Consider the following 23,325-nt stretch of genomic DNA (forward strand, 5'->3'; position numbering starts at 1 on the left):
GCATTTGCATAGCACTCAAAATTAAGAGCACTTATGTACATACAAAGCTTTTCAGTAGAAATGAATACCTCAAAGAAAAGGCTCCAAGCTTTTTCACAGAAATGCAGACATGAAATAAAAGGCAATATGCCAAGACGAAATTAAATTTTTTTTCCATTGTTGTATTACTGACAGTATCTGATGGATGGAATCCTATGCACTGTGTTAATTACCAGTGCTTTCCTGACATCTTAGTTCCCAACATGTTTCTTAGAAGATGACCAAGATGTCTGGACTTCTGGATAAGGGAGAACAGAGTTTCAGATAGAGAGATGAGGAATATTTGGAGATGTCAGTATTTTATTTCTCCCCTCAATAATCTAGTCTCACAATGACTCTCCTCTTGGAGCACAAATCATTCTGTCACCTCTCTGAAGAATCTCATTGTCAACAAGAGTCAGGGTTTCTAACTCCATTTATTTGAACAGTGAGGCAGCCTAGTGCTGTATGTCATCTTAGCAGACAACTTACGGTTGTTTCCGCTGAACTCTGACAGATCTCCTAGAATACAAATATTCAAGCTTTCTCCCTAAAGCCAGGGAGAGGGATATAAATATGCCTTCTACTTGTTTTCATGAAAGCAAGTATGGCATGACTCCAGAACCAACACTACAGGAGAGCTGCAGAATTAAACCTGAACCCGTTTCACAAGTACACCATTTCTCATGTGTGTGTAAGGTAAAAAAGAATATAATATACACATAACCTGTTCTGCCATAGTTCCTAGCAGGCCACTGCATTTCTCTAATAGAAGTCACATAGAGGGGATCCTCTTCCTGAAGGAAGGATAGATAAGCAAAGAGAGTCACTACAACAGCAGCAGCAGCACACTGGGGCTTGTATTGTGGATGTAGACTTACACATACTTTTTTCAAGTGGAAAAGAAAGTATGTTGTTGCAAGGTTATGCAGTATTTACATAATTGAGGCAATTATTGCTCTGATCATTTAATTACCTTTAATACCACAAATAATTTTCAGCTCTAAAGTATTAAATTTGTTTATCTGGGATAATAATAAATCATGTGAATAAAATACTGGCCATCTCAGAGTACTGTGAATTTACAACATTTTGCAGTTTGAAACAGCACATACACAAGTACATCTCTTTTCAAAATTAAGCCCAAGGAAAACAGCAATACATATTACTTTAACTAGATTAGTAGAAGTTCTCTTTCTGTCCTGGAAGTACCACATAAGCCAGGTGTTTGACCATCACTTAACAGGCCTGATTCTTCATGAACTCAGATTTTTTTTTTTTTTTTTTTTGTGGCAGGGTTTGGCTTTGTGGGTTTTGTGTGTCTGTGCGTGTGGAGTTACTTTGGGTTTGAATTTTTTTTTTGGGGGGGGGAATTTTTTTTTTTTTTTTACACACTAGTAATGCTGAATGCTGGGCATAGATGAGTGGAGAAAGCCTGACCCCCATTACACAATAAGCACATAAAAAGGCTTGTTCATACTTTTCCACAGTGTGCAGTCCTTGCACAGACATTACTTGACCAATGAGAGATACCAAGACACAGTACTTGAACAGCTTTCTAAAGCTGAGGGACAGCTGCTGTGAGGATTTTAACCTAAATTTAATTTAGTTGTTTCATTTTCATTCTACAAGATACTGATAAATCCGAGTCTCTGTGCATTCAGTACTGCCTCAAAAATTGTTAGTGTGGGACCAAAGATATAATCATAAGCTCTGATACACAATTTCAAAGTTCGAATAGGTTTTAATCAGAGGAGGGTGGCAATAGAAGAATCGCAGACCCACAATTTATATATTAAAAGATAGAAAGACTTCACAATGTACTAATATTTAGATGATCATGGATGGAAATTGGAGCACGCCTACCACACACGAGCTTCAGCACTCGCAGCATTGCGAGCACAGACCGTCGCGGCAGTGTACATTTGGGGCAGGTCCCCGCTTCCCCACGGCACCTGGCGCTCCCACAGTCCCTGTTTACGGTACGGGTGAGCGCAAGGAGCCGGCGCGGCGGTGACCCCCGGGCGGTGCCACAGCCTGGGCTGGAGCACCAGGACACTCCCCCGTGCCGGTGGCTGGGCACGGGCATAGTCCATCCCCTCCCCCGGCCGCAGCGACACGGGAACAGCAGCGCCCTGCACCCGGCAGCTCCCCTTTGAAGGAACATAAATCTCCTGAGCCTGCCACAGACAAAACCCATGTGTCACAACACACTCGTGTAAATCCTCCCCAGCAAAACACGTTGGCACTGCTGGGAAAGAGCCATGGGAACCAGAACACGCCTTCAGCTCCCACCCACTGTATGCTCTCTGTACTTTCGTGTTTTCACTAATAATTTATCTATTTGTCAGGAAAAAAACCCAAATACAGTAAGATGAAATTTGATTTATTCTCAGATGGAGAAAATACCAGGATAAGCAAGCAACAGATATGAAGTCCCATCAGCAATTAAAGAGCGAGCACGTCAAGTGTTCGGCTTTCACAAGCCACCTGGCACTAATATCATTTAACGTGCAGATTTGTTTTGCTGCAAAAAGTACAGAGTAATACTAAGCTCACTTAGAAGAGAGCACTAACTACAACAGTACACAAAAACATGGCATTAAAGCTTCTTTGCAACATTACAAACAATTGCTCTCTCTGGTATCCCAGATTTTAAGCAAATTGTTACCTGCGCACAGAGCTGGCCAAGGCAGCCCGGAGCACGCGCGGGGAACTCCCACAGGCAGAGGCAACGTTTATGGATGGGCAGCCGTAAAATGAGGTGCCTCAGAAGCTTCTCCGTGTGGTATTCCCCACAAGAGGGCCCCTCTCATCTCAGGAATCACTGAAGAGCTTGTTAGCGCTATTAGATGCTCGAGTAGCTACGACTGAAAAATTCTAACTGGTATATGTTAGCATATCCCCTGAGCACTGTACTCATTTTGCCATTTATACATTTATGAAAAAAAACCCCAACTCTTCAGCCTGATAATTAAACCATTTACCCAAAGAAAGCTAGTTAAATGCAGCAGACCATCTGCCAATACAGGGAGCCACTTACAACATCTCCCTGCAAAACCCTTGTGGTGATGTTGAAGCTTTCCCCAGGATCAGCCCTCAAAGTCCACGTGTGTAGCCACAGGAGGCAAGGAAAGAAACAAACCAGACACACACCACAACACACACACAGAGAGCTTTGTTTTTTGAACAGAGTCAATAGGTCAACCAGTAGGTAATTTCACTAAACACGGATGGGATGTTGCCCTTCCTGACAAGCCGGATCCAGACACAGGTGTTCCGCTTGCGGAGCGGACTGCAGTCAAAGCCATCTGCATAGTCCTCCCTGGGCACACACATCTGCTCATCCATGGATGGACCAAAGAGCCACAGAAGCAGATCCCTAAGTACTTTGAGGTTGTTCCTGTTTGTGAACGCCTGCAAAGCGGCCCCTGTGATAACTCAGAGGCGTAAAAGGATCTCAACAGACAACAAACAACGTCACAGAAGTTTAACTCTTAACATTTCACAGACGAGGAAGTTTCGAATGACCTTTAACAGCACAAAGCAATTTAAATTCAAAATACTCAAGAATCTATGCAAGCAGATCCTTCTGTCTACAAGTGTCCCACCGAGTAAAAGTTCAACACAGCAGCATGAAACTATAAAGCAAACTCTGAATAAATCTAGGAACATAAGTCCTTTTAAAACAGAACATACACAAAATATGTCACCTGTTGGCTCATTTCTAGTTTTGGTAAGTCATTAGAAAAAGACTGACAATCCAGTTAAAAAAAAAAAAACCAACACATCAGCAATTGTAAGGTAGACAACTCGAAAAGATTTTGTTAGGAATGGCTCCAAAAAACCAGTCAGTTCTTCTCATGGAAAGGGAAGTCAATGCAGTTGCAAACTCTGAAGCACATAGGAACCCAGATGCACATCGTTTCTGAAGCTGAACTTTAGAGTGATGCCTGGGAGTGACTTGCAAGGATTTCTGAGCAGAGCCACGGTATTTCTAAGTCTAATGAAGACAGCACTTGGATGGGTCTGCCCACAGTCATTGCTTGTGACTGCATGCCTGCATTACATAAAGTATGTATTAAAAATATTATACTGGGGAAACACAATCAATTAGCCAACAGCCATATGGCCTATTCATATGCTGTTTTGATAGAAAAGCACACTCTTTGATTTAGAGATAAACTTAGACATATGTTAGAGAAGGACTAGCAAAGGGTGAAAGGAATTGGACTGCGGAGGGAGGTAAAAAAAGGAAAAAAGGAGAGGGCTAAAAGTTGGAGGCAGACTTCACAGTCCAGCAAGCAGCAAAAACAAACAGCATCCGCGCCTACAACAGTGATACAGCGGTCGATCCGCTTGCGTAAGCCAAAATCTCCTCCCTGCACCCTCCTCGCCCTTAGGGCCAAAATAAAAGCGGGTTAAAACACTCTCGCAGTGTACATCCCTCCTTAGAGGAGACGCAAGGACATCTCCCCGCTTTCCCTATAGGAAATAAGGGCTTGCAGCAGCCCGTCGCTCGCACGCGTTTGAGGCGCAGCCAAGCCCCGGGGCCCCGCAGCGGGCCTCGCTCGGCAGGCGCCGGGGCGCAGCCACCAGGTACCTTGACCCTGCCGAGCCGTCCCTCCGCCCTCGCCGGGGCTCACCCCGTCCCCGTTAGCAGCGTGACCTTACTGCGGCAGGTCAGTGCTACCTCCAGCCCCGACCAAAGCCCGCAGCCCGGCGGCCGTCCCCTCCAGACCCCTTCCTCGCCGGACAGCTCCACACCCCGCGTTAGCCCCGCCGCCGTGAGGGCGCCCGGCAGCACTCCGAGCTAGGAACGAAGGTTCCGAAAGCACCAGCGGCGACCCGGGAGCGACAGCGTGGCCCCGCCGATGCCCCTGCGCGGGGTCGGGGAGGGTCTCGCTGCTACGACGGGCACGGTTCGGGCGCGCCGCCCCCACCGGCGCAGCTCTGCCCGCCGCCCGGGCCGACCCTCGGCTGCCCCCGGCCGGGTCGCGGTGGTGCCCTGGCGAGGGCAGCGAAGCCTCCGCAGAGCCGGGCGGCCGCGGAGCGCCCCCGCACCTGTTGCGGACGAGGCCGCCGCCGGGCCCCGCCGCGCTCCCGCTCCGCACGGCCGCCCGCGGCCGCCCGGGAGCGCAGGGTCCCCGCAGCCGCGGGCCCATCCGCGCCGCCCCCCTCTGCCCGACCGGCCGGCGGCGGTCGCTCACCTGCGGGGCGCTGGCGCCCGCCGCTCCTGCCCGCGGCCTCCGCCATGTCTCCTCCTGCTCGCCAAGCGCGGCTGCTCCGCCCCGCGGCTCCGCGGCCCGGGGCAGGTGAGCGCCACGTCCCCCGCCCCCGCCGGCGGCTCTGCCCGGCAGCAGGTGAGGGCGGGACCGGCGCCCGCGGCCCGGGAGCAGCCGCCTCTCGCGGGCTGGACGCGCTTATGCGGCGGCGGTGCGGGGGCGACTGCCCGCGCTCCCGGCCCCCTCGGCGGCCCGGGCAGCCGAGGTGCCAGTGTTCACACAGGTGTGATTATTATTATTTTTTTCTTCTTCTTCAGAGCAGCTCCCTCCGCAGTGGCACAGCTCGTTCGGTATCGGCGAGGAGAGAAACAACAGGTTTGGGGATGCTCGCCATCTCGACAGTAGGTGGGAGGAGTGGCGGCCGCCTCGCAAGCCCAGGCGGTGCGCCGCATCGTGTGGGAAAGAGCTGCACTGCTGTAGACTCGTTCCTGCGGCACGTGCTCTTAAACAGCCGGTTTTAAAGCTGCGTGCAACGCCTTGCTTCCAAAATAAAAACGGCTCTGTGAAGACCTGTCGATGTATCAGTCATTTCTGTAAAGGTCACGGTCCTGTTACCTTTCCTATGAGTTTGCCTTAACTTGCTTTATGCTCCTTTTAAGGGTCATAAGAGTGTTCCTCTTTAAAGTGTTCCAGTCGGCATTGAAACATCATTTAATTTTGTATCTGCTTGTAGGTAGCACCAATCATCAGAACTACAGTTGAAGGAGGGTGAGTGAATTGGGGAACTCACAGGATGCAGCTGTGGATGCAAGCAAGGAGGTGGAGAGGGGCAGCTCCCTTATTCTTGTGAGCTTGGACCAAGCCAACTTCAGCCACCATGCAGAACATCCTCTTTTCACAAACTGCTAAGTTCAGAGCACAAGGTTTTCTAGGGGAAGGGAAGATTAATACTTTGTTGCACTGAGAGCCATTTATGCTCTAAAAGAAGCAGTTTGGGTCTTGGGTGACAAACACGCCTTGTAGCTTGTGGGCGGGAGAGTGTCTGTAATAGAACAGGCTGGGCTCTATGATGAAAGGTGCAAAAGACAGCAAAACCAGCACTGCCTTGGTCGAGTTTTCACTTCTGTATTCTCTTCAGGGAGGTGTAAAGGTGTCTCTAGGTCAACCTGAGCCCTGGATTACAACAGCACTGATCAAGGGCCAAGAGGTTATCCAAGTTCAAACCCACTGGTACGCCCCATGGTCAGAATGTTGTCCTCAGTAAAATCCTGCCCTAACATAATCTCAAATCCCTCTCTTGTGGTGGTCCATGTAGGCATTTACCCACCAGCATATTCTGGGAGCCAGGCTGAAGAATCCCAGGCTGACCTGTCTGATGCACTCCACCCCAAAGTGTTTCCTCATGTTTTGTCTGAGGATGTAAAAAGTAACATCTGGTACTATTTATATGAAGTAGCCTGATGTAGGGATCTTACATAAGCTTTTGTGCACAGATCTATCACCTACATGGATAAACTGTGCTGCTCAGGGAGCCACATTCAGACCAGAACCCAATTGCTCAGGGAGCATAAGTGTACATGGCCCAGCCTGGACATGGATCAGACCCAACAGTCTCACCATGGAGAATACAGAACTGATTGCTGAGCAATGCTGCAGAAGCCACCTCGGGTCTGGTGAAGCCAGCAATGAACTATAGGAGTTAATTCCCAGCTGGTGCCAGGCTAGGTTTCATGGAAACATTCAACGGAAACCTCCATCACACTCCCTTCTCTCTTACATAGCTGGCATTTCTGAGCAGCCTGAGTCATAGAGAGCAGGCTGCATGCCTTCAAAGTAAACAGACCAGTGCAATTGCCTTCTAGTCATACTGCATGACACCAGAGGTTTTCAAACCTGGACCAATACAGGATCGTGCTTCACACAAAAATCAAATTAGGCAAGTTCATTGTCCTAGGGTTACTTCTCAATGGGTAGGTTTTTTTTATGTTTTGGGCTTTACAAGTCAACCTCCACCACTGGTCCTTCTAGTGTTTACAACTACCTTGAAAATGTATTGTTTTCTGCTGTAATAGCAGTAGGAATTGGTAAACAGTAGCCGTGTTTCTCATGAAATGTAGTTAAGTTTTTGGAATGAGTTGAATACATCTGTGCCTAAAAATCAGTAGAACCATCTTCAGAGTAAAAAAAAAAAAACTGACTAAAATTATTTAATCTACTGTTCTTTGTTTTTAATACATAATTGTTGCATTTTAGCCAGCAAAAGTTACTGTACACATGTTAGAACAACATGTTTATGTTTAAAAAAATATTTCATTTTCTTTGAAAATACCTGCTAGACCTGAAAAATTAAGAGCGTAAGTCTTTTACTGGTTACCAAGGCTTATGAAGAAAGAAGCAGCTTCTTGTCCAGGCAAGTCTTACCCACAATGGAATTTTTTGCAGCTGCCCCAGAAGAATCTGTTGATACCCAGTGTTAGAATAGTGGAGTGACAATGACAGTGGATGGGCAGGGAACATCCACCACCCTTTTTACATTACATGTGAGAAAAGAATCATTGCATAAACAAAAGCAGAAAAAGAGACAACAGGCCACAATGACTATTCAGTCCATGAAGGCAGGACTTTTCATTTCACAAGTCAAGTACAGCACCCAGAGAAGAATTTTGTTTGGTCTTGGCTTGTTAGTACAGGAATTAGACTGAATAGAAAAACCAAGAAAATATTCGATGCTATGGTTATCATACTCAAATCACAGTGAGTTTAGGATGTGTCAGAATGGTTCCCTTGATACTCAGTATGAGGTTTTTTCTTTTTTTTATTCCAATATTTTCCAGCTCTACACCGTTGCTATTATTTTAGAAGTCCAAAAATACAGGAAAAAGTAAGTCTTAGGTTATTTTTATTTTCAATTGTGTATGTCAGAGATAGCTTTAGAACAAGCTAACATTACTGTGGTTCAGATGTATACAACTGGTACAGTTCAGTAGTACATAAACAACTCTAAAACAAATGCACCATAGAACTTAAATTACCAAAAATAAACAATATTAAACTACGTAGAGCAGTAGGTAAAAACAATTACCTTTAGGTCTTGAACACTAAAAGAAAAATATCTAATTATGATTGAAATTATGAAGCTCTACTACAGATAGTATTGAGATATATTACAAAGAAATCAAAAAGTTGTTGTCACATTTTGGTTTTGTTCCAGTGATGTACAGTTACATGAAATCTTACATCAGTTTGTCATGAAATTAACATCTACTTATTTTAACTACAATATTTCATGAGTTTATAACTTTTGTATGTGTGTGTTTTCTAAAAATTTTTGAAAAACTTGTATGTAAAAACATTTAAAGTAAAATAATGTTGCAGGTTGTTTACAGATTCCTTATTATTATAGGATTATAGGAGTAAAAGCAGTCAGGAAGCTGCAGTGTTTTTAACATTGGTAAACAAATACTGGATTAAAGTGCAACAGTCCTTCTGACAGCACACCTGCTCTGGCTGAAAGGAAATCTTTTCATCTCTGCAGAGAAGCAAAGAAAAAGATCAGTGTCAGGCGTGCTTCTCCCGAAAGTCAGTGATAGCCTTCCAGAGTGTGCACAGCATTCCTCCTCTGTAAAGAAAAATCATAAAGATACTCAGGTACAAAGATACTCTCTAGCCTGAAAGCCTTCCAATTTAGGTGCTTTCTGATTTTCTTGCTCTGGTTTTGATCAATGAAATTCAGTGGGAAGGCTGACCAAAGGTGAAATTCAACATGCATTACTCAAATAGAGAACAGAGTCCTTTTCTGATTACAGAACAGGGCAATCTTTCCACTTGGCAGATGCCTGCTGCCTGGAATTCAGACTTTTGGTCCAAAGGACTTGCATAACCCACATCTGACTTCCAACATGATGCAATCTGGTGACCTACACACCTGGCATGATTAGGTGAAATATATTGCTACTTACAGTCCATGAGTAAAGTTTCTGAAGTTTGATGATGATAATAAACTACTGAAAGTTTTGCTAGTTCTACATTTTTATATAAAAGGCAAGGCACTAATGGGATATCCAGTGCCTCCAGTTGTAAGGTAATTGCTTTACCTTAATGTTTTGCTTTCAATAGTTTATTTAAAATTTAAATAGTATCAGCTGTTTGGCAGGAATGTATCAACATACAAAGGCATACTGGAAAGTGTTACTGATTTTAAATTAACACTACACAATGCAATAAATAGAGACTTAGTATCAGTTAGCTTTTCTTCCTACACAGCGCAGTTCATTTAACTGTGAAGCATTACCTCAGTCTCAAACATTTCAGATCATCTCGTGTAACATAGCAGAGAACATCCGTTAAGGTATAGTCTTCAGCCAAGAACTGCAGAAAGAAGTTTAAATGAACATTTTGTTAGAAATATTATTTTAATTCCTAAGCTCATCTTCCTAGGATCATCTGCCCCTAAACATAGGAGGTTACATTTGGGAGAAACCAAAAATCGGGCTAAAATGTGGTATATGTAACAGATTAATCCACGTTGCTTCTACAAATACAATGAAACTACTTAAATTTTACACCGTATACTCTGCATCGGCATACCAGGCACAACTTGAAAGTTGTAATGCTTTTACATCTACTCAAAACCTTTGTCAACTGGCAGTTCTATTGTTACCACTGGAATCTCAGAATCACAGACTTCACTGAGCAAAAATTAGACCATAAGTAATACCACATTTAACCCATGAGAAAATTAAAAGCAACAGTTAAGACCTACCTTTTCAAAAATGGCATCTGAATTTGACGTAATTGAACTTGGAGGAACCTTTGGTCTGATCCGTAGGAGTGATAACTACATGCAGGTATTCCTAAATTAGCTGAAATCCTCAACACCTCGAAAGTTACATAATTTACTGCAGAGCAGACTGATCTACTTCAGGATATTTCACTACAGCACAGTTAGCTAAGGGTGAACATGTATCCAGAGTATCATCAGCAGGAATGCTGCAGTGTGTAAAGACACTGAAAACCCAAGAGTGTCTATTTACCAGGATATTTTATTGCTTTATTCATAATCAGATATAGGAACTATTAAAGGTACCGTATATTTATGAAGGCCTTCACATTCATGGCTCTTTCCTATCCTCTGAAGACAAATTAATCTCTCAAAATGTGCTAAAGTAATCAAAAAGGTTTTTTAAACTGAGTCACAGAACAGAACTGCAACTGTGCCAGGCAGTGAATAGAATCATTGCTACCTTGTTTATCGTGGCCTCATCAGCTCCATGAACTCTCAGCCAGTTTATGAGATCAGGGTCTTCGGTCCCTGTGCCAGTGGAATGACGATGACAGACAGACAATCCAGGAATATCTGGAACAAGCATTTTTTAGTTTTGTGTTGCCAAAGCAACCTCTTGTCATTTTTGACTCTCAAGCACTTTCTTCAGTGAGCTTTCCCTTCAAGCTTAGAATACCAGTATCCCCATAAATAAATGCCAATTCACAAAGAACACACTTAATTACAATTTATAGACAGTTATACATTAATTTCTCTACTTGGTTAAAGGTACAGTTGAACTAGTGTGAACATTGATACAGATAAGATTTTCTGCTCTCTTCTAAGAATGACTTTACTAGTACAAGGCTGTCACTGTTTCTACACTAAGGTTTTTGATCAATTAACTGAAGTGTTCAGTGTAACTCATACAATTGCTGCATAGGCAATGCCTTAGACTGAGGATCAGCTGCTTTTGGGAAGCAACACTTAGAAGAACATCACACAGAAACATCAAACTGCATTAGCACTTCCACCTTCCTCAGGGCAGACACAGCAAACTCAGCTTCCTTCAGCAACCTTTAAGTTGTATTTGCATCTCACCAATTAGATCCTCTTGAACTTAAATTGTAACAATCGGAACAGTCTTTAATTCAAGGAGCACATACCTAAACATACTAGATTATCCTCTTTAGGAATAATATTTATTCAGTAGGATATGTGCCTTGTACTCTTCCATATAATCACAAACAAAAATATTCAAATTGTACCACTCCTTGTACTGTGATTAACAAATCCAGTAATTTGTTTCCACACTGTACATTCTTACTTCAGAGCAAACCCTGCCAGAAGCAGCACAAAAAAGCATCTTTGCTGAGACTGGCTCAATAAAATGAACAGATGTTTAGCTGGCACTTTTTCATCTGTAGCCAGCATGAAATTTTTCCTTAAAAATTCTTCTCACTTACCTATTGGCTGTGACCTGAGCTGTAGGTTCCTGATCTCTTGATCTTTTTCTTCTATAGCTTGATGCAAGAGGACTTGGAATTCTCTCTCCTTTTGAACCAACTCCTCCAATAACCTGTGAAGTAATGGGAACAAAGCACTCATTTCCTTAAGTAGCTTCAAATTTTCAGGAAAAGATCTTACTATACTTAAACTGGAAACCTTCCTGACAAAGACAAGGACAGACTTCTTCAGCTTTCACAGGTATATTCTTTCACTATAGATTGATTATGATCTATATCAAAATATAAACATTCATACAGAAGCCCCAAACACACCAGCTTCCACATAAACATTTCCCCACTAAACAAGTAGTATAGCACAAAATTTCAGTGAAATTTCTACAGACAGTGCTCTGTTTTAAACAAAACTGGAACTGAGAACAAATATCAAAGTGGTTCATAAACTGAGGGCTAAACCTTTGTAAGGAAAAATGCCAGTTCACATGTCTCCAGCAGACATTTTCAAAGGTATGGAAAGGGCAGAGCTGTGATGAAAATGTGGTGAAAATATATGGTTGCATTTCTTAAATATGCAAAATACATTCTCAACCACACAAGGGCTGTCCCTTCCTCACATACAAGGCACTTTGTTCCTGCCCTCCTAAGCTATATTAAGAGCAAGAAGAGAGGAGGAAAAATACTTCCCTACTCCCCTAAGCAATTACTTTTGAGAATGTCAAGCAGAAATAAGTTGGAACTTATGTTTGACCTCCTTCATAACACAAACCCAGAGAGAAACCTGGAGAAATTTGGTGGTCAGCACTATTTAAGCTGATCAAAAGAAAATAGTCAAAATATAATGAAAAACTAGTATGTAAAACTGCTGCAATTTGTTCTTTTAGAAAAGTGGTTTAGTAAAATGTGGGATTTGTGAACAATATGTTATTAGGAACAGAAATTGGACATGGAGAGCACACTCATAAACCTATAATTGACTTCTGAGTCTTCAGAAGTTCTGCCTTGGAAGGATTGCAGCACCTTCATCCCTTTCTTGAAACCTCTCACAGCCTGAGAACTATGCAATAACTGTTCCATTTCAGTGTGTTTCCTTTTATTTATTCATATATTAAATTTTTTGTGAATTTATAGCAGTTGAGCACTGCAACTTTTTATTTGGGACACTGAAACACAGGAATTCAGTTAGAAAATGTGCCACAAAAGCCCTTTACCTGCCTTTGCACAGGGGTAAAGTGAATCCCATATGATTGCTTTGTAAAAACATCTAGCCCTACTTTTAGCTTGTATACAGGCCTACCAGAAATGTATTTGCACTTGAGTGCTTCCACACCTGAGCTAATAAACCTTAACAAGTCCACCCTGCATGGGAACAGAGCTGCTTTGTGCAGCTACACAACCCCACAGCTTGGTTGTTCTCAGTGCAGACTGATATTCCGTCCAGACTGGTCACCTTTCAGTTAAATTATGCTTAGTCTATCTATTCTGGTTGAAAAAGGCCTTCAGGGCCATTATTTTCTCCTGATAACTGCTTGCTGCTTATGCCAATAAAGCTTTCATAAATATTCAAACAATTGTCTGTATTATTTATTTCAAAATTTTTGCATGAATGACTGGATGTGGTTATTTGGCCAAAGGCTTTGCATTTGAGAAATTTACAGAAACAAAGTGCTAGCAAAAAAGTACTAAAAAAGTACCTATGCAAACTAATAACTTCTGAGGCTATTCCCCGCCATAAACTTGTGAAGTAAAGTGAGCATTTCTTTAGGTATATCAATAAGACAGTTAAATATTTCTCAGTGGTCACAAGTAAAAAAATTATTACAGAAGGACCCCAAAATACTGATACTTTATTTTAAAAAGTACAGTCTAATGAATTGTTCTAATTATGGCAACCTTCTTGGACACATGTAAAAGTAAAGTGCAATTTAACATTTTAATTTCAATTGGAACTGCAGTTCCAAAGAATGTTTTATCAGCATAACAACTGTCCTAATGAAGACATGTTCTCTTTCTATCAAGGTCACATTCAAAATTTACTGAGGTCAGTAGGAAATCCAATGTCATAAATCAGATGCTTCTAAAGCTAAATACCTACTTCAACCAGACTATTTGGTGTATTTTAATGAAAAGAAAACAAAGTATATAGAAAATCATTTGGATAAAATAATGGAGACAGATTTTTCTCTGACATTTCTTAAAAGAACAATAAAACCTCAAAGAATCACTTTTCAGGTTTAAAGTGCAAGACGTATTTCTGAAAAAAATTACAATATCCAAATTTATGGCTCATTTCTTCTTTTAAACAAAAACACCTATTTTCCCTGTCTTTCTTTGATGAAAAGAATTTATTTAATAAAAAGGTAATGGCTGCTGGTAAGGACAGATCCTGCTTGCAGTAATTTCTGTGCACAAAACAAGTCTGAAGCGGTTTCCTTGTGGAGTTTCTGTGTGGCTGTCCTAGCTTGAGCTCACTCGCTGAGAATAGCTATAGAAAAGAACAGCAAGTTCTGCCTTTATGGAAACAAAACATAACACCATTCATCAGCCATACAGAGCACACCAAAGAGAGAAAAAGCAGAAGTTTGGCAGCAAGTCAGGTTTTTTCAGACCTTCCTTGAAAGGGCACCTGAAATCAAGACTGACCTTAACTTGCATCACTATTGTTTTGTTGAAATTAACAAAACTATGTAAGTGATCAGTCACAGCTAAACAAGGATCATCATTAAAAGAAACAACTTACACTGCTATGGAATTTTAGAACTGTCACTAGTATTCCAGCATATTTATTCTGAAAGCTAACCAATACATACTGCTGTAAGCAGGCTGGTGTCCCTGTCTCCCAATGTCCAGACTTACCTGTTTGTCTCTAATTTTAGCCTGCCCAGCTGGACACTCAGTGATCTGTGAGCAGCTTGGGAGTCATGGGACACCGTAGAGCTGAGTGTGCTTACACCTGAGGTAGCTACTGCATCCTCCAAGACAATGCAAGGCTGCTGGATGGTTTGATTCTGAGGCTGTTCATCTTGATCTTCAATTTCTATATCATCTTGATCAGCTGTATCACTTTCAGATGCAAGACTAAAATGTGGCCTCAATTCTATTAAAATATAAGCAAAAGAAAAAACACCAAAGATATTAAACATTAGTTAAATATTAAAACAAAAGCAGACCCAAGTGACTATTTACAGATCATCCTATAGCTTTGTCTACAGTGGACCTGAAATTTCTGTAACAGGAGAACAGACATTTTCTAGGGCTTTAAGATCACTCAAAACAAAACAGCACCTTGATTTAGGCAGATTATTATTCTGCCTATCCAATGTTCAAGAGCTGTAAAAAACAAACATCTGGATGAATATGAGTCCAGATTTGGCTACCATTTCATGTCAAATTGTGCTGAAGTATTATGTACTGCAGAGTTACTTTTGCTTAATTCCATTCTCAGTAGCTTGCATTTTTTTATGTGTCTGACTTGAAATATTTTATTAAACAAAAGACCATTATTTTTTTTATACCCAGCTATTCCTGCTGTTGCTGTTCCAGCATATTTAGCATTCTATCATTACAAGAATACTATGTTTACCAAAAAATTGCATCCAAAGATAGAGAGGAAATTACAAAAAGCCCCTCTCCCAACAATTAAAAGCAGCACACTTTCCTTCTACTTATCAGAGGGAACACTGCCTATTTTGAAATGATGCACATCCACAAAACTGTGAACACAAAGCTATACCCTAGTTTCTGTTGTTCCCTGTTTAAACTACCTACCAGAGCTTACCAGGTATGCAAGATATGTACACAAGATCTGACACTCCTACACAATCTATTACTGTAACAACATCTGTTTGTTAATTCTAACTATTTCATATAAATCTTTCTTCCTTCCTTCCTTCAATTATGGCTTCTTACTGTTAAGAACTCCCTCTGGTCTCCCCACCAAAATGTACTTTTTTTCCCGAATTACACTTGGTTTATGCCCTTTCTGCTGAGTAATTAACAAGTACATTTCTCTTCTTTACAAAAGAAACATTTGTTCCTTGATCTATTTCACCTTTTCATTTCAATGCTACATACCTTCTTCAAGGCTGAACATAAGATCAACAGAGCTGTGCTTCCTCTAAATTAAGGAAAGCAGATTTATTATATAGCAGTTACCCAAACATTGCTAGGCAAATATGTCTGAATTTGCTTTGAACTTCTGTTCTTATTAGCAGGATGCAGAAGTTTTTTACCATTGTTCACCACCAGGCAGGATAAAATTGGTTTTGTACCTTTCCTTAAACATCCCATAACTTTTAGAAGTGTTAAGGCCATAGATAAATCTCCACATCATAAGAAAAAAAATTAAGAAAAAAGAGTGAGACAAAAGCAAGGGAAAGCAATCAGAAGTAGGGTAAGGCAATTAGGGAAGCTGTAGATGATCAGTGCCTGAAAGCTACTGGGGCACAGAGGCTTTTGTTTAAGCTTGACCATGTACAGTTAATGCTGACACTGAGCTGTATGGGAAAGAACAGACTATTGAGGAATTCCACAGTTACTCCTATTACACAGCAATGAAGTACATGCCTGTTAGAGGTGTTCAGCATTCTAGTCAGAAGACAGAGCTTCTTTGTGACTTGAAAGTAACACAGAAACCCTATTTATATCTTGTTGGTTGTGCTACAGATATGGAAAATAAGGAGAATTGGAATAGCTGTAATTTGTGATGTAATTTTCAGATTCCCTTATTAATAATTTAAGACTCAACCCACTGCAGGAAACAGGAATGTAAGTATTCTGACTTAAAGCATTAAATGACATATTTGAAAATATCACCCTTAATTCCAGCATTAGAAGTTAAGAAGCAGCAGAAAAACTAACTTTGGAAATAGGTAGAGAAGTAACAGAATGGGCTACAGTTTTGTCTAAACAGATTCCTTCCCTCAGTGAAGCCATACATTCTAATTCCACATTCAAAATACAATGTACAAAGTGCAGGCACTGCAGACCTGCTTGTTTGGTTTTGGCAGGTTTCAAGTCAAGGATTTGGGGTTGTTTGGGGGTTTTGGGGTTTGTTTTTTTTTTATTTTATTTTTTAGACAGCTTCTGACCATAAGCAATAGGCAACATTTTGCACCGCAAAAAATCAGGTCTCAGAGCACCTTAATCTACTACTACTCACTGTGTTGCAGAATAATTTAGATGACACATTGTGGAAAGGTGCTTTCCAAAACAGCTTGAACAATACACAGATTAGTTTCTGAATTGCAAAACAGACAGTGAACAGGAAAAAGGCCACTGCTGGTTTCAAAATCTTAAGTGAACCATCATAATCACAACTCTGAAGCATGTTTGAAGAGATCAGCTGATAAACATTTGCTGAGTATTAAGAAATGACTCACCTGGGACCAGAATTGTAATAGCAGTCTGCACAGCTTTTCTGATTATGCTGTCCAGGGCAAACATCCAATGTGGCTTAATGTTATGATTTCGGAGAACTTTATTGACCTAGTAAGAGAAAATTCAGTTCAGATATTACATACCCCACAACTTAAAATGAGAATATATGTCATCATTACATAAAGTGTTTAAACTTATAGATGCTGTATCTGAGCAGATGATTACAATTATTTCTTGATAGCAACATTATCAACTTCATCCATTTTATTATAAGTCGTGTTAGGTAACTTTTGATGTCGGTGGTACTTAACCCTCATGGCTGTGGAGAGAAATTTCAAAAGAATGCAAGCAAGACAAATAACAAGGACTATGTTATGAAAGGTTTGTAGCTGAAACTAATTAACTTGTTACTTTTTTTGGCATCACCTTCACTGCTTGCTCTGAGCAACACTTGTCTATTCTAAAGTACAATTGTAGGAAATATCAAAGAACTAATGTAATGCTGCTCCTACTTAATTCTGAAACTAGTTAATTAATGTTAGTTTAAACAATTAGGGAACTTCATTTGTGTGCTGTACCATTTCCTCATTCCTTCTACTTCATACTTTGTACAATCAGTATGGTACATTACACTGGGTTGCTCCTAACTGCCCACAGGCCTGCTTTCAAACCACTTTTAGCCATATTCTCAGATGCCTCTATGGATGCTCCATACCCCTTGCACAAACATCTCCACCTCACGGAACTGTTTTCCAGCTCCCAAACGACACGGAAATGCCCAGCCAACAGTAAGCAGCAATAGCACAAAACTCAGTGCTGTTTTCCAGGCACAGAAGCAATCCAAAGCAGCAAATTCTGCAGGAGCAGAACTTAAACAGTTGCAGGAAGCAAAAAATATAACTGTGCTTAGAAAATTATCAACTCACAGCCTTATAAAAAAAGAAGCAACTACTGATCACGAAAAATGTGGCAAAAAGATACTTCACTCTTCCTAAAAAAGGGATCCCTTCAATTCCCTCATATTGTGATAATAACCTCTCTGTAAAAAACGACTTCAGTTACATAAATGATGCCTTCAGAGGATATGTAAAAGTTATTAACCACATTATTTTCACTGCCAAAAAGCAGTAGTATTCAGTAATGAAGTACTTTATACAGGTACCTGCACTGGGTTTGGTTGGGATGGAGTTAATTTTTTTCACAGCAGCCCACATGGTGCTATGTTTCAGACTGGTGACTAAAACAGCCTTGATAACACACGCATGTTTCAGCTACTGCTGAGCAAATCTTGCACACTGCCAAGGCCGCCTCTGCTTCTTACACTGCCCCAGCACTGAGGGGGCTGTGGGTGGACTGAAGGCTGGAGGGGGACATGGCTGGCACAGCTGACCTAAGAAATATTCCCTTCGATATAAGGTCATGATCAGCAATAAACATGGGGCTGCTTTTTGCAAAGGAGCTGTTGCTCAGTGACTGGCTGGGCACTAGTCTGCTGGTGGTGACTGACTCCTTTTGCAACACTTAAGAGCTTTTTTTTCCCCCTTTCACTTCTTTAACAATCTTTATTTTGACCCACAAGTTTTCCCATTTTTGGTTCTTCCAATTCTCTCCCTCTTCCTGTTGGGAGGGAATGAATGAATGACTGGGTAGGGGCTTTCCTCTACCTGCCAGCCACGGTCAACCCAGCACAGCAGTACCTACGTCTCCTCATTTCTATAGCCAATGGCCACGAGATGGCACTTGGACATTGTGTTTGGATTCACAGAGCTGTCAGTGGTGCCAGGGGAGCCTGCCCTGGGCCTGACACCTGGACAGCAGCAGACCAAGGGCCCTAAAGGCTTGCCCACTGCCCTCTGAGGCAGCAGAACTCCCCTGTGCAAGCGCTTTGTACCTCCCCAAACTGACTGTTTAGCTAAGTGCAGCTTTTTTGAGAACTGAAGGAGTGTAATCTAACTTTGTCAAGATTACAACAATCCCTAGTAATATGATTTAGTTATTTATATTACATCACAAAATTACTTTTTCTTGGTTGGTCTGATAAGGATGTTGTGATTATTAAACATTGTAACCTAAGATCACGTTCTTAAATCCCAAGAGCAAGGCAAATACTTTGCCTCACTTTTAGCAGTACCTCAGTCTCTGCAGCATCTGAGGTCTTGATACTGTCCTGGATTTCAGTGTAGTACTACAGAAATCTACTGTATGGCCAAAAGAATTAAGATTGCACACATATAAAGCAAAGCGTTTCTTCTGACTTTCTGTGGGTTTAGTTAAATAGAGAGATAGTAATGAAAGAGACATTTATCACTTAAAAACAGCAACTTGTAATGATGAAGTTAACAGAAAGTAAATTTTTTACTGATAAGAATACAACCCAGGCAATTACTACCAAACAACTGATGCCCAGGAACATCTCTATCAGAGCACAAATACAAGTATTTGTACTATTACCCCCTCCATGGTTTTCTTGACTTTGTATGCTTGGTTTTTTTCTTCCTAGTGTCAAAAGAGTATTAATATGAAGCTAAATAGAGAGAGTTGAAAGCATACTCAAAAGAATCAAAGAGAAAACTTTAGATTTGTAGAAAGAGCTCTTTCACAGATTCAGTTCACACTTTTTTTTTTTCATGAACAGCATCTAATTCTTGTTAGTGTAGTCTGTGCAGCAGTTTACATGCTATGCCATCCTTCCTGACAGCTCTTCTACTTGTCAGAGTGCCGCGGGTTTAAATTCTAAAAGAATCATCCACCTCAAATGCCTACCTGGATTGTCATTTCATTTCTACTACATGACTTCAGTCTGGACAAGTGATACTCAGCACAACTGCACCCTCCCATGTTCATTATTCATCTTAATCATCAAGCCTAACTGCTTGTGAACTACCATTTAAACACATACCTTAGGAAAACATTTGCTTTTCATAAACTAGCTATTTAAAGGCTGCCCATGCATGTGTTTGGTTGCTCAATGTGAGAAATGATAAATCTTGCAATCATTATTGATAGAAAAGTAACCATTTTAATTCCTCTTTATCTGGCTTATTATAAATGAAATGAAAATTTCTAGTTTGGCAGAAATCTGCTGCTAATCAAAAATACTACAATAAGAGTTCAATACAGTACTACAAGGTAGACAGACTGCTATAGGGTCTATATGCATTAGTTTGTAAGCTTATTAGTTTGTAATGCTATATGCATTAGTTTGTAAGAGAAATTTAAGAGATCTGCATTTATGTAGGATAAGCCTGACATTCATTGTTGGTCTTATTTCCCAGAAAACCTTCCAAAATAAGATTTTTTTAAAAAAGCTTTCCTGCTTTACTATTATGACACAATATTCACACAATTACGCTGAACCCTATATCTTTAATCAGCAAAACCTCAGTAGTGTTCAGGGTCTGTGTCCTGCCAAAGGATCACAAGGCAACCAAACCAAGTCACTGCTGTGGGCTCAGATTTCGCTATTACAGGTTCAAAGCCCTCAAATGTTATTGTTTCAATAACTCTGGGTGGAAGTTTAGCAAGTTCTGTTTGGTCCTAGTTTGTTTAGGTTTTTTTTTAGTTTAGGTGCACAAATTTCTTAGTAAAAATGACAACTTACAGCATCTTGAAAACCAAACAGCACAAGCTGCACTTGACTGATACCGTGGCTGTCAAAGTCTAACTCCAGCTTCAATTTTGAAAGCGTGGTTGCAATGATTTTGCGATCAGTGGACCGTACGAACTCTCTGAGGCTGGAAACGAGCGTTGTGATGTGCTCCCATTTCAGCTTGGGTTCTTCAGCTCCCTGACAGAAGAGAGAGGAAAAGAAATAGTTTTGATAGTCATCTTCTGAAACATATACCCAGAAGGACTTCAGCCAATAATGTCAGTTGGCAATACAGGTTTTCAGAAACTCTGCTGCTATGGTTAAGTGAAAGGTGCAGCTGCAGGTCAGGTACCGGTGGCAGCATAACTGCAGCAGCACAGAGCTCTGTGGCTGAGCTCCCTGGTACCACAGGTATGATGTACACCCAATGAACAAGTAGCTGACTTGATTTTACACCAGTTGCTGAAGAATATGTACACACTACAGTGTATATGTTTCTTTGTGCAGCAATGAAAAGATATGAATAAATACACTGTGCACTGGAAACTACAAATTGCTCTTAATTGCAAGCGCACACATATTTTGCAGTGTTTCTAATTTCTCTGTGCCCCTCAGAGACAATGTGCAAAGTCCTACAGCAGCATTTAAAAGAAGGGATTAGTCAACATTATGCAGGAGGCTCACAGAGGGACTGGTTGTTTCTTATGTAATTTCCTAATTTCCCTTAATACAGAGCTTCTACACTTAGCTGTTCTTAAAGCAGGTCTACAAAGATCTCACCTTTTTAGTATAAATATTCATATGCCTATTTTTGAAAGCTTTTGTGTTTTTGCATGAGCTACCAAAGTGAAAAGTTCATCAGAAAAACCAGCCTAAGTAACAAGGAAGCAGAGCACTGTATTTGCTCTCATAAGCAAAGTTATGCTGCCTGAATGCAAATTTCAATTCCAAATCCTAAAATTAAGACAGGGTTGCTGTTCAACATGAAGTATTAGATGTTTATTCTGAAGGAAGTTAAGTAAATATTTATATAGGCTAAGGATATCCAACATTGATTTCTGTAAGAGAAGGGCATAAGGTGTTTGGTTCTATTGCATTTGCCGGTTTTACGTCATGAATGTTATGGCTGGCCAGACACCAAGAACTCTTGTTTGCCAGTAACACTGAGCTTTTAACTACAGTCAGTTAATTCTGATCAGGATGAAACAAAGATAATTCGATTACTTGAGAAAGAAGCTTTAAAAAAAATCAAAAGTTCTAGAGCAAAGATACCACTGACTAAAACATCATCTGAGATAAAAGATCCTAACCTCTGATCTTGATCTGCTTTGGAGAATCCACCTGATGATTTTCTATATGGATCTCTCACAGTTCTGCAGTAGCCCATCTTCTTTTCATGTAAATAATTAAAAAGCCATTAGGGCAGATAGGTGAATGCACACTGTAGCCCTGGACTAAAAGATCCAAGTCCATCAAGGCACTAGGCACTATGGGGACAGGACAAGCAGTACGACTTGCTAATTAGAAACAGTGCCCCATTTTGTGAGGGGCATTCTCCTCCCCTAGCCATCACACCCAATGGCTTCGTCGAAACCTTTCTTGTGAAAAGCCTTTGTGAAGAGAAAAACTTTATCAAATCCTAAATCCTGATGAGGTCCAACAGGCAAGCCAGGCTTGTTCTATTAGTAATTTCTTGCATTTCTCAAGGGAGAAAACAGTCTTTGGGAGTCAGAGCTCTGCATCCTTTTGGAGGGCAGCCAGGCCCATGAACATGAGCTTTGAACTCTTTGGCTCTAAAATTCTGTCTCTGCTTCTCACTCGGGCTGTTCCAGCCCCAGCTGAGAAAGACATGAAACACAGAGCACATTGTCTGGGATTTGTGATTGAGTTTCAGCCTCTTATGATCATTACTTGCATACACATGCAAAAACTGTGTCTGTTACAGCAACACTCTTGCAAATCACAGATCACAGGTATCTCTCTCACTGCCTTATCTTTTAACACTCTCTGTAGTTACCAGGATAGCTGCAGGTTACTCTCTTCCCCCTCCCAAGAGTTAGAAGCTATTTTTATTTGCATGGTAGCAATTTCCAATTACATTAACTGTAGTACATACATAATAATCATATTGTTTTGCATCAGTTTCTAAACATTAGTATGTTTAGAAGATGAGTTGTTATGTTTTATACAAACATGTTTTAGACCAGCAATACTTCGCCTTGAGAATGAAGTGAATCAATTAACTACTAACACACACATAAACAGGAACAGGAACAAAAAATCCTGTCGTCCAATTATAGTGTTGCAACATGGAGTAGTGTGGTCATGACCTGTTATTTCTTCAGTGTTGTCCTGAACTGATACATCATCTTAATGAATCATCCCCACAAAGGAGTGCCAAAAGGTCATTCTGCAATTATTTTGTTGTTTGCTGTAGCTCTCATTACTCTATCTTCCCTCCATATGTGGTCCCAACTGCACTGCAGAATAGCTGCAATTTGTTTTCTCCCTAGCCCCCTCTTTCCCCTGTTGTGGCTGTTGGCTAGAAGGCAATGGTGTATCAATCAGCCTCATTCTTTCTGTACAATATTCTAACATAAGGTCAGAGCAGGCCAAATGACCCAAACTTCCCTCTGTCAAACCAGTCAGCCAGAACACAGAACTTTAAAAGGGGTTCAAGATAATCCACTCCTGGAGATGATCTACCTTATGTGAGTAGGCCTGACTCAAATTTGAAATTTGAGTCCAATTTGAAAAGCACTGTCAAAATAGAGTATCACGAAAACATGTTTTTCTGTTGTCTTCCCAGCACTAATACCCAGGTATATACATAGTAATTACAAACAAAAAAGGCAGATGTAATGCAGCATAAACAAATTCAAAGGCTAT

The 23,325-nt window shown here is 41.0% G+C and overlaps 2 protein-coding genes across 4 annotated transcripts in view; both read right to left on the reverse strand.

Moving 5' to 3' along the window:
• The window catches only part of MAP7 (microtubule associated protein 7), a 110,332-nt gene extending 105,027 nt beyond the window's left edge, over positions 1-5,305 (reverse strand). For all 3 annotated transcript variants that reach the window (XM_069010481.1, XM_069010479.1, XM_069010478.1), the window contains exon 1: positions 5,229-5,305. In XM_069010481.1, coding sequence (XP_068866582.1) covers positions 5,229-5,274 — 46 coding nt within the window. In that variant the 5' untranslated portion in view covers positions 5,275-5,305. The remainder of the gene's footprint in view (positions 1-5,228) is intronic.
• A 2,820-nt stretch (positions 5,306-8,125) lies between these two features.
• The window catches only part of MAP3K5 (mitogen-activated protein kinase kinase kinase 5), a 100,281-nt gene continuing 85,081 nt past the window's right edge, over positions 8,126-23,325 (reverse strand). Inside the window, exons 24-30 of the mRNA XM_069010477.1 lie at positions 20,449-20,634; positions 16,850-16,955; positions 14,325-14,565; positions 11,472-11,584; positions 10,487-10,599; positions 9,535-9,611; positions 8,126-8,862 (exon numbers count right to left, since the gene is read on the reverse strand). Of these exons, the coding sequence (XP_068866578.1) occupies positions 8,802-8,862; positions 9,535-9,611; positions 10,487-10,599; positions 11,472-11,584; positions 14,325-14,565; positions 16,850-16,955; positions 20,449-20,634 (897 nt within the window). The 3' untranslated portion in view covers positions 8,126-8,801. The remainder of the gene's footprint in view (positions 8,863-9,534; positions 9,612-10,486; positions 10,600-11,471; positions 11,585-14,324; positions 14,566-16,849; positions 16,956-20,448; positions 20,635-23,325) is intronic.

This window comes from Aphelocoma coerulescens, chromosome 3, assembly GCF_041296385.1.
Source record: "Aphelocoma coerulescens isolate FSJ_1873_10779 chromosome 3, UR_Acoe_1.0, whole genome shotgun sequence".
Taxonomy (NCBI): domain Eukaryota; kingdom Metazoa; phylum Chordata; class Aves; order Passeriformes; family Corvidae; genus Aphelocoma; species Aphelocoma coerulescens.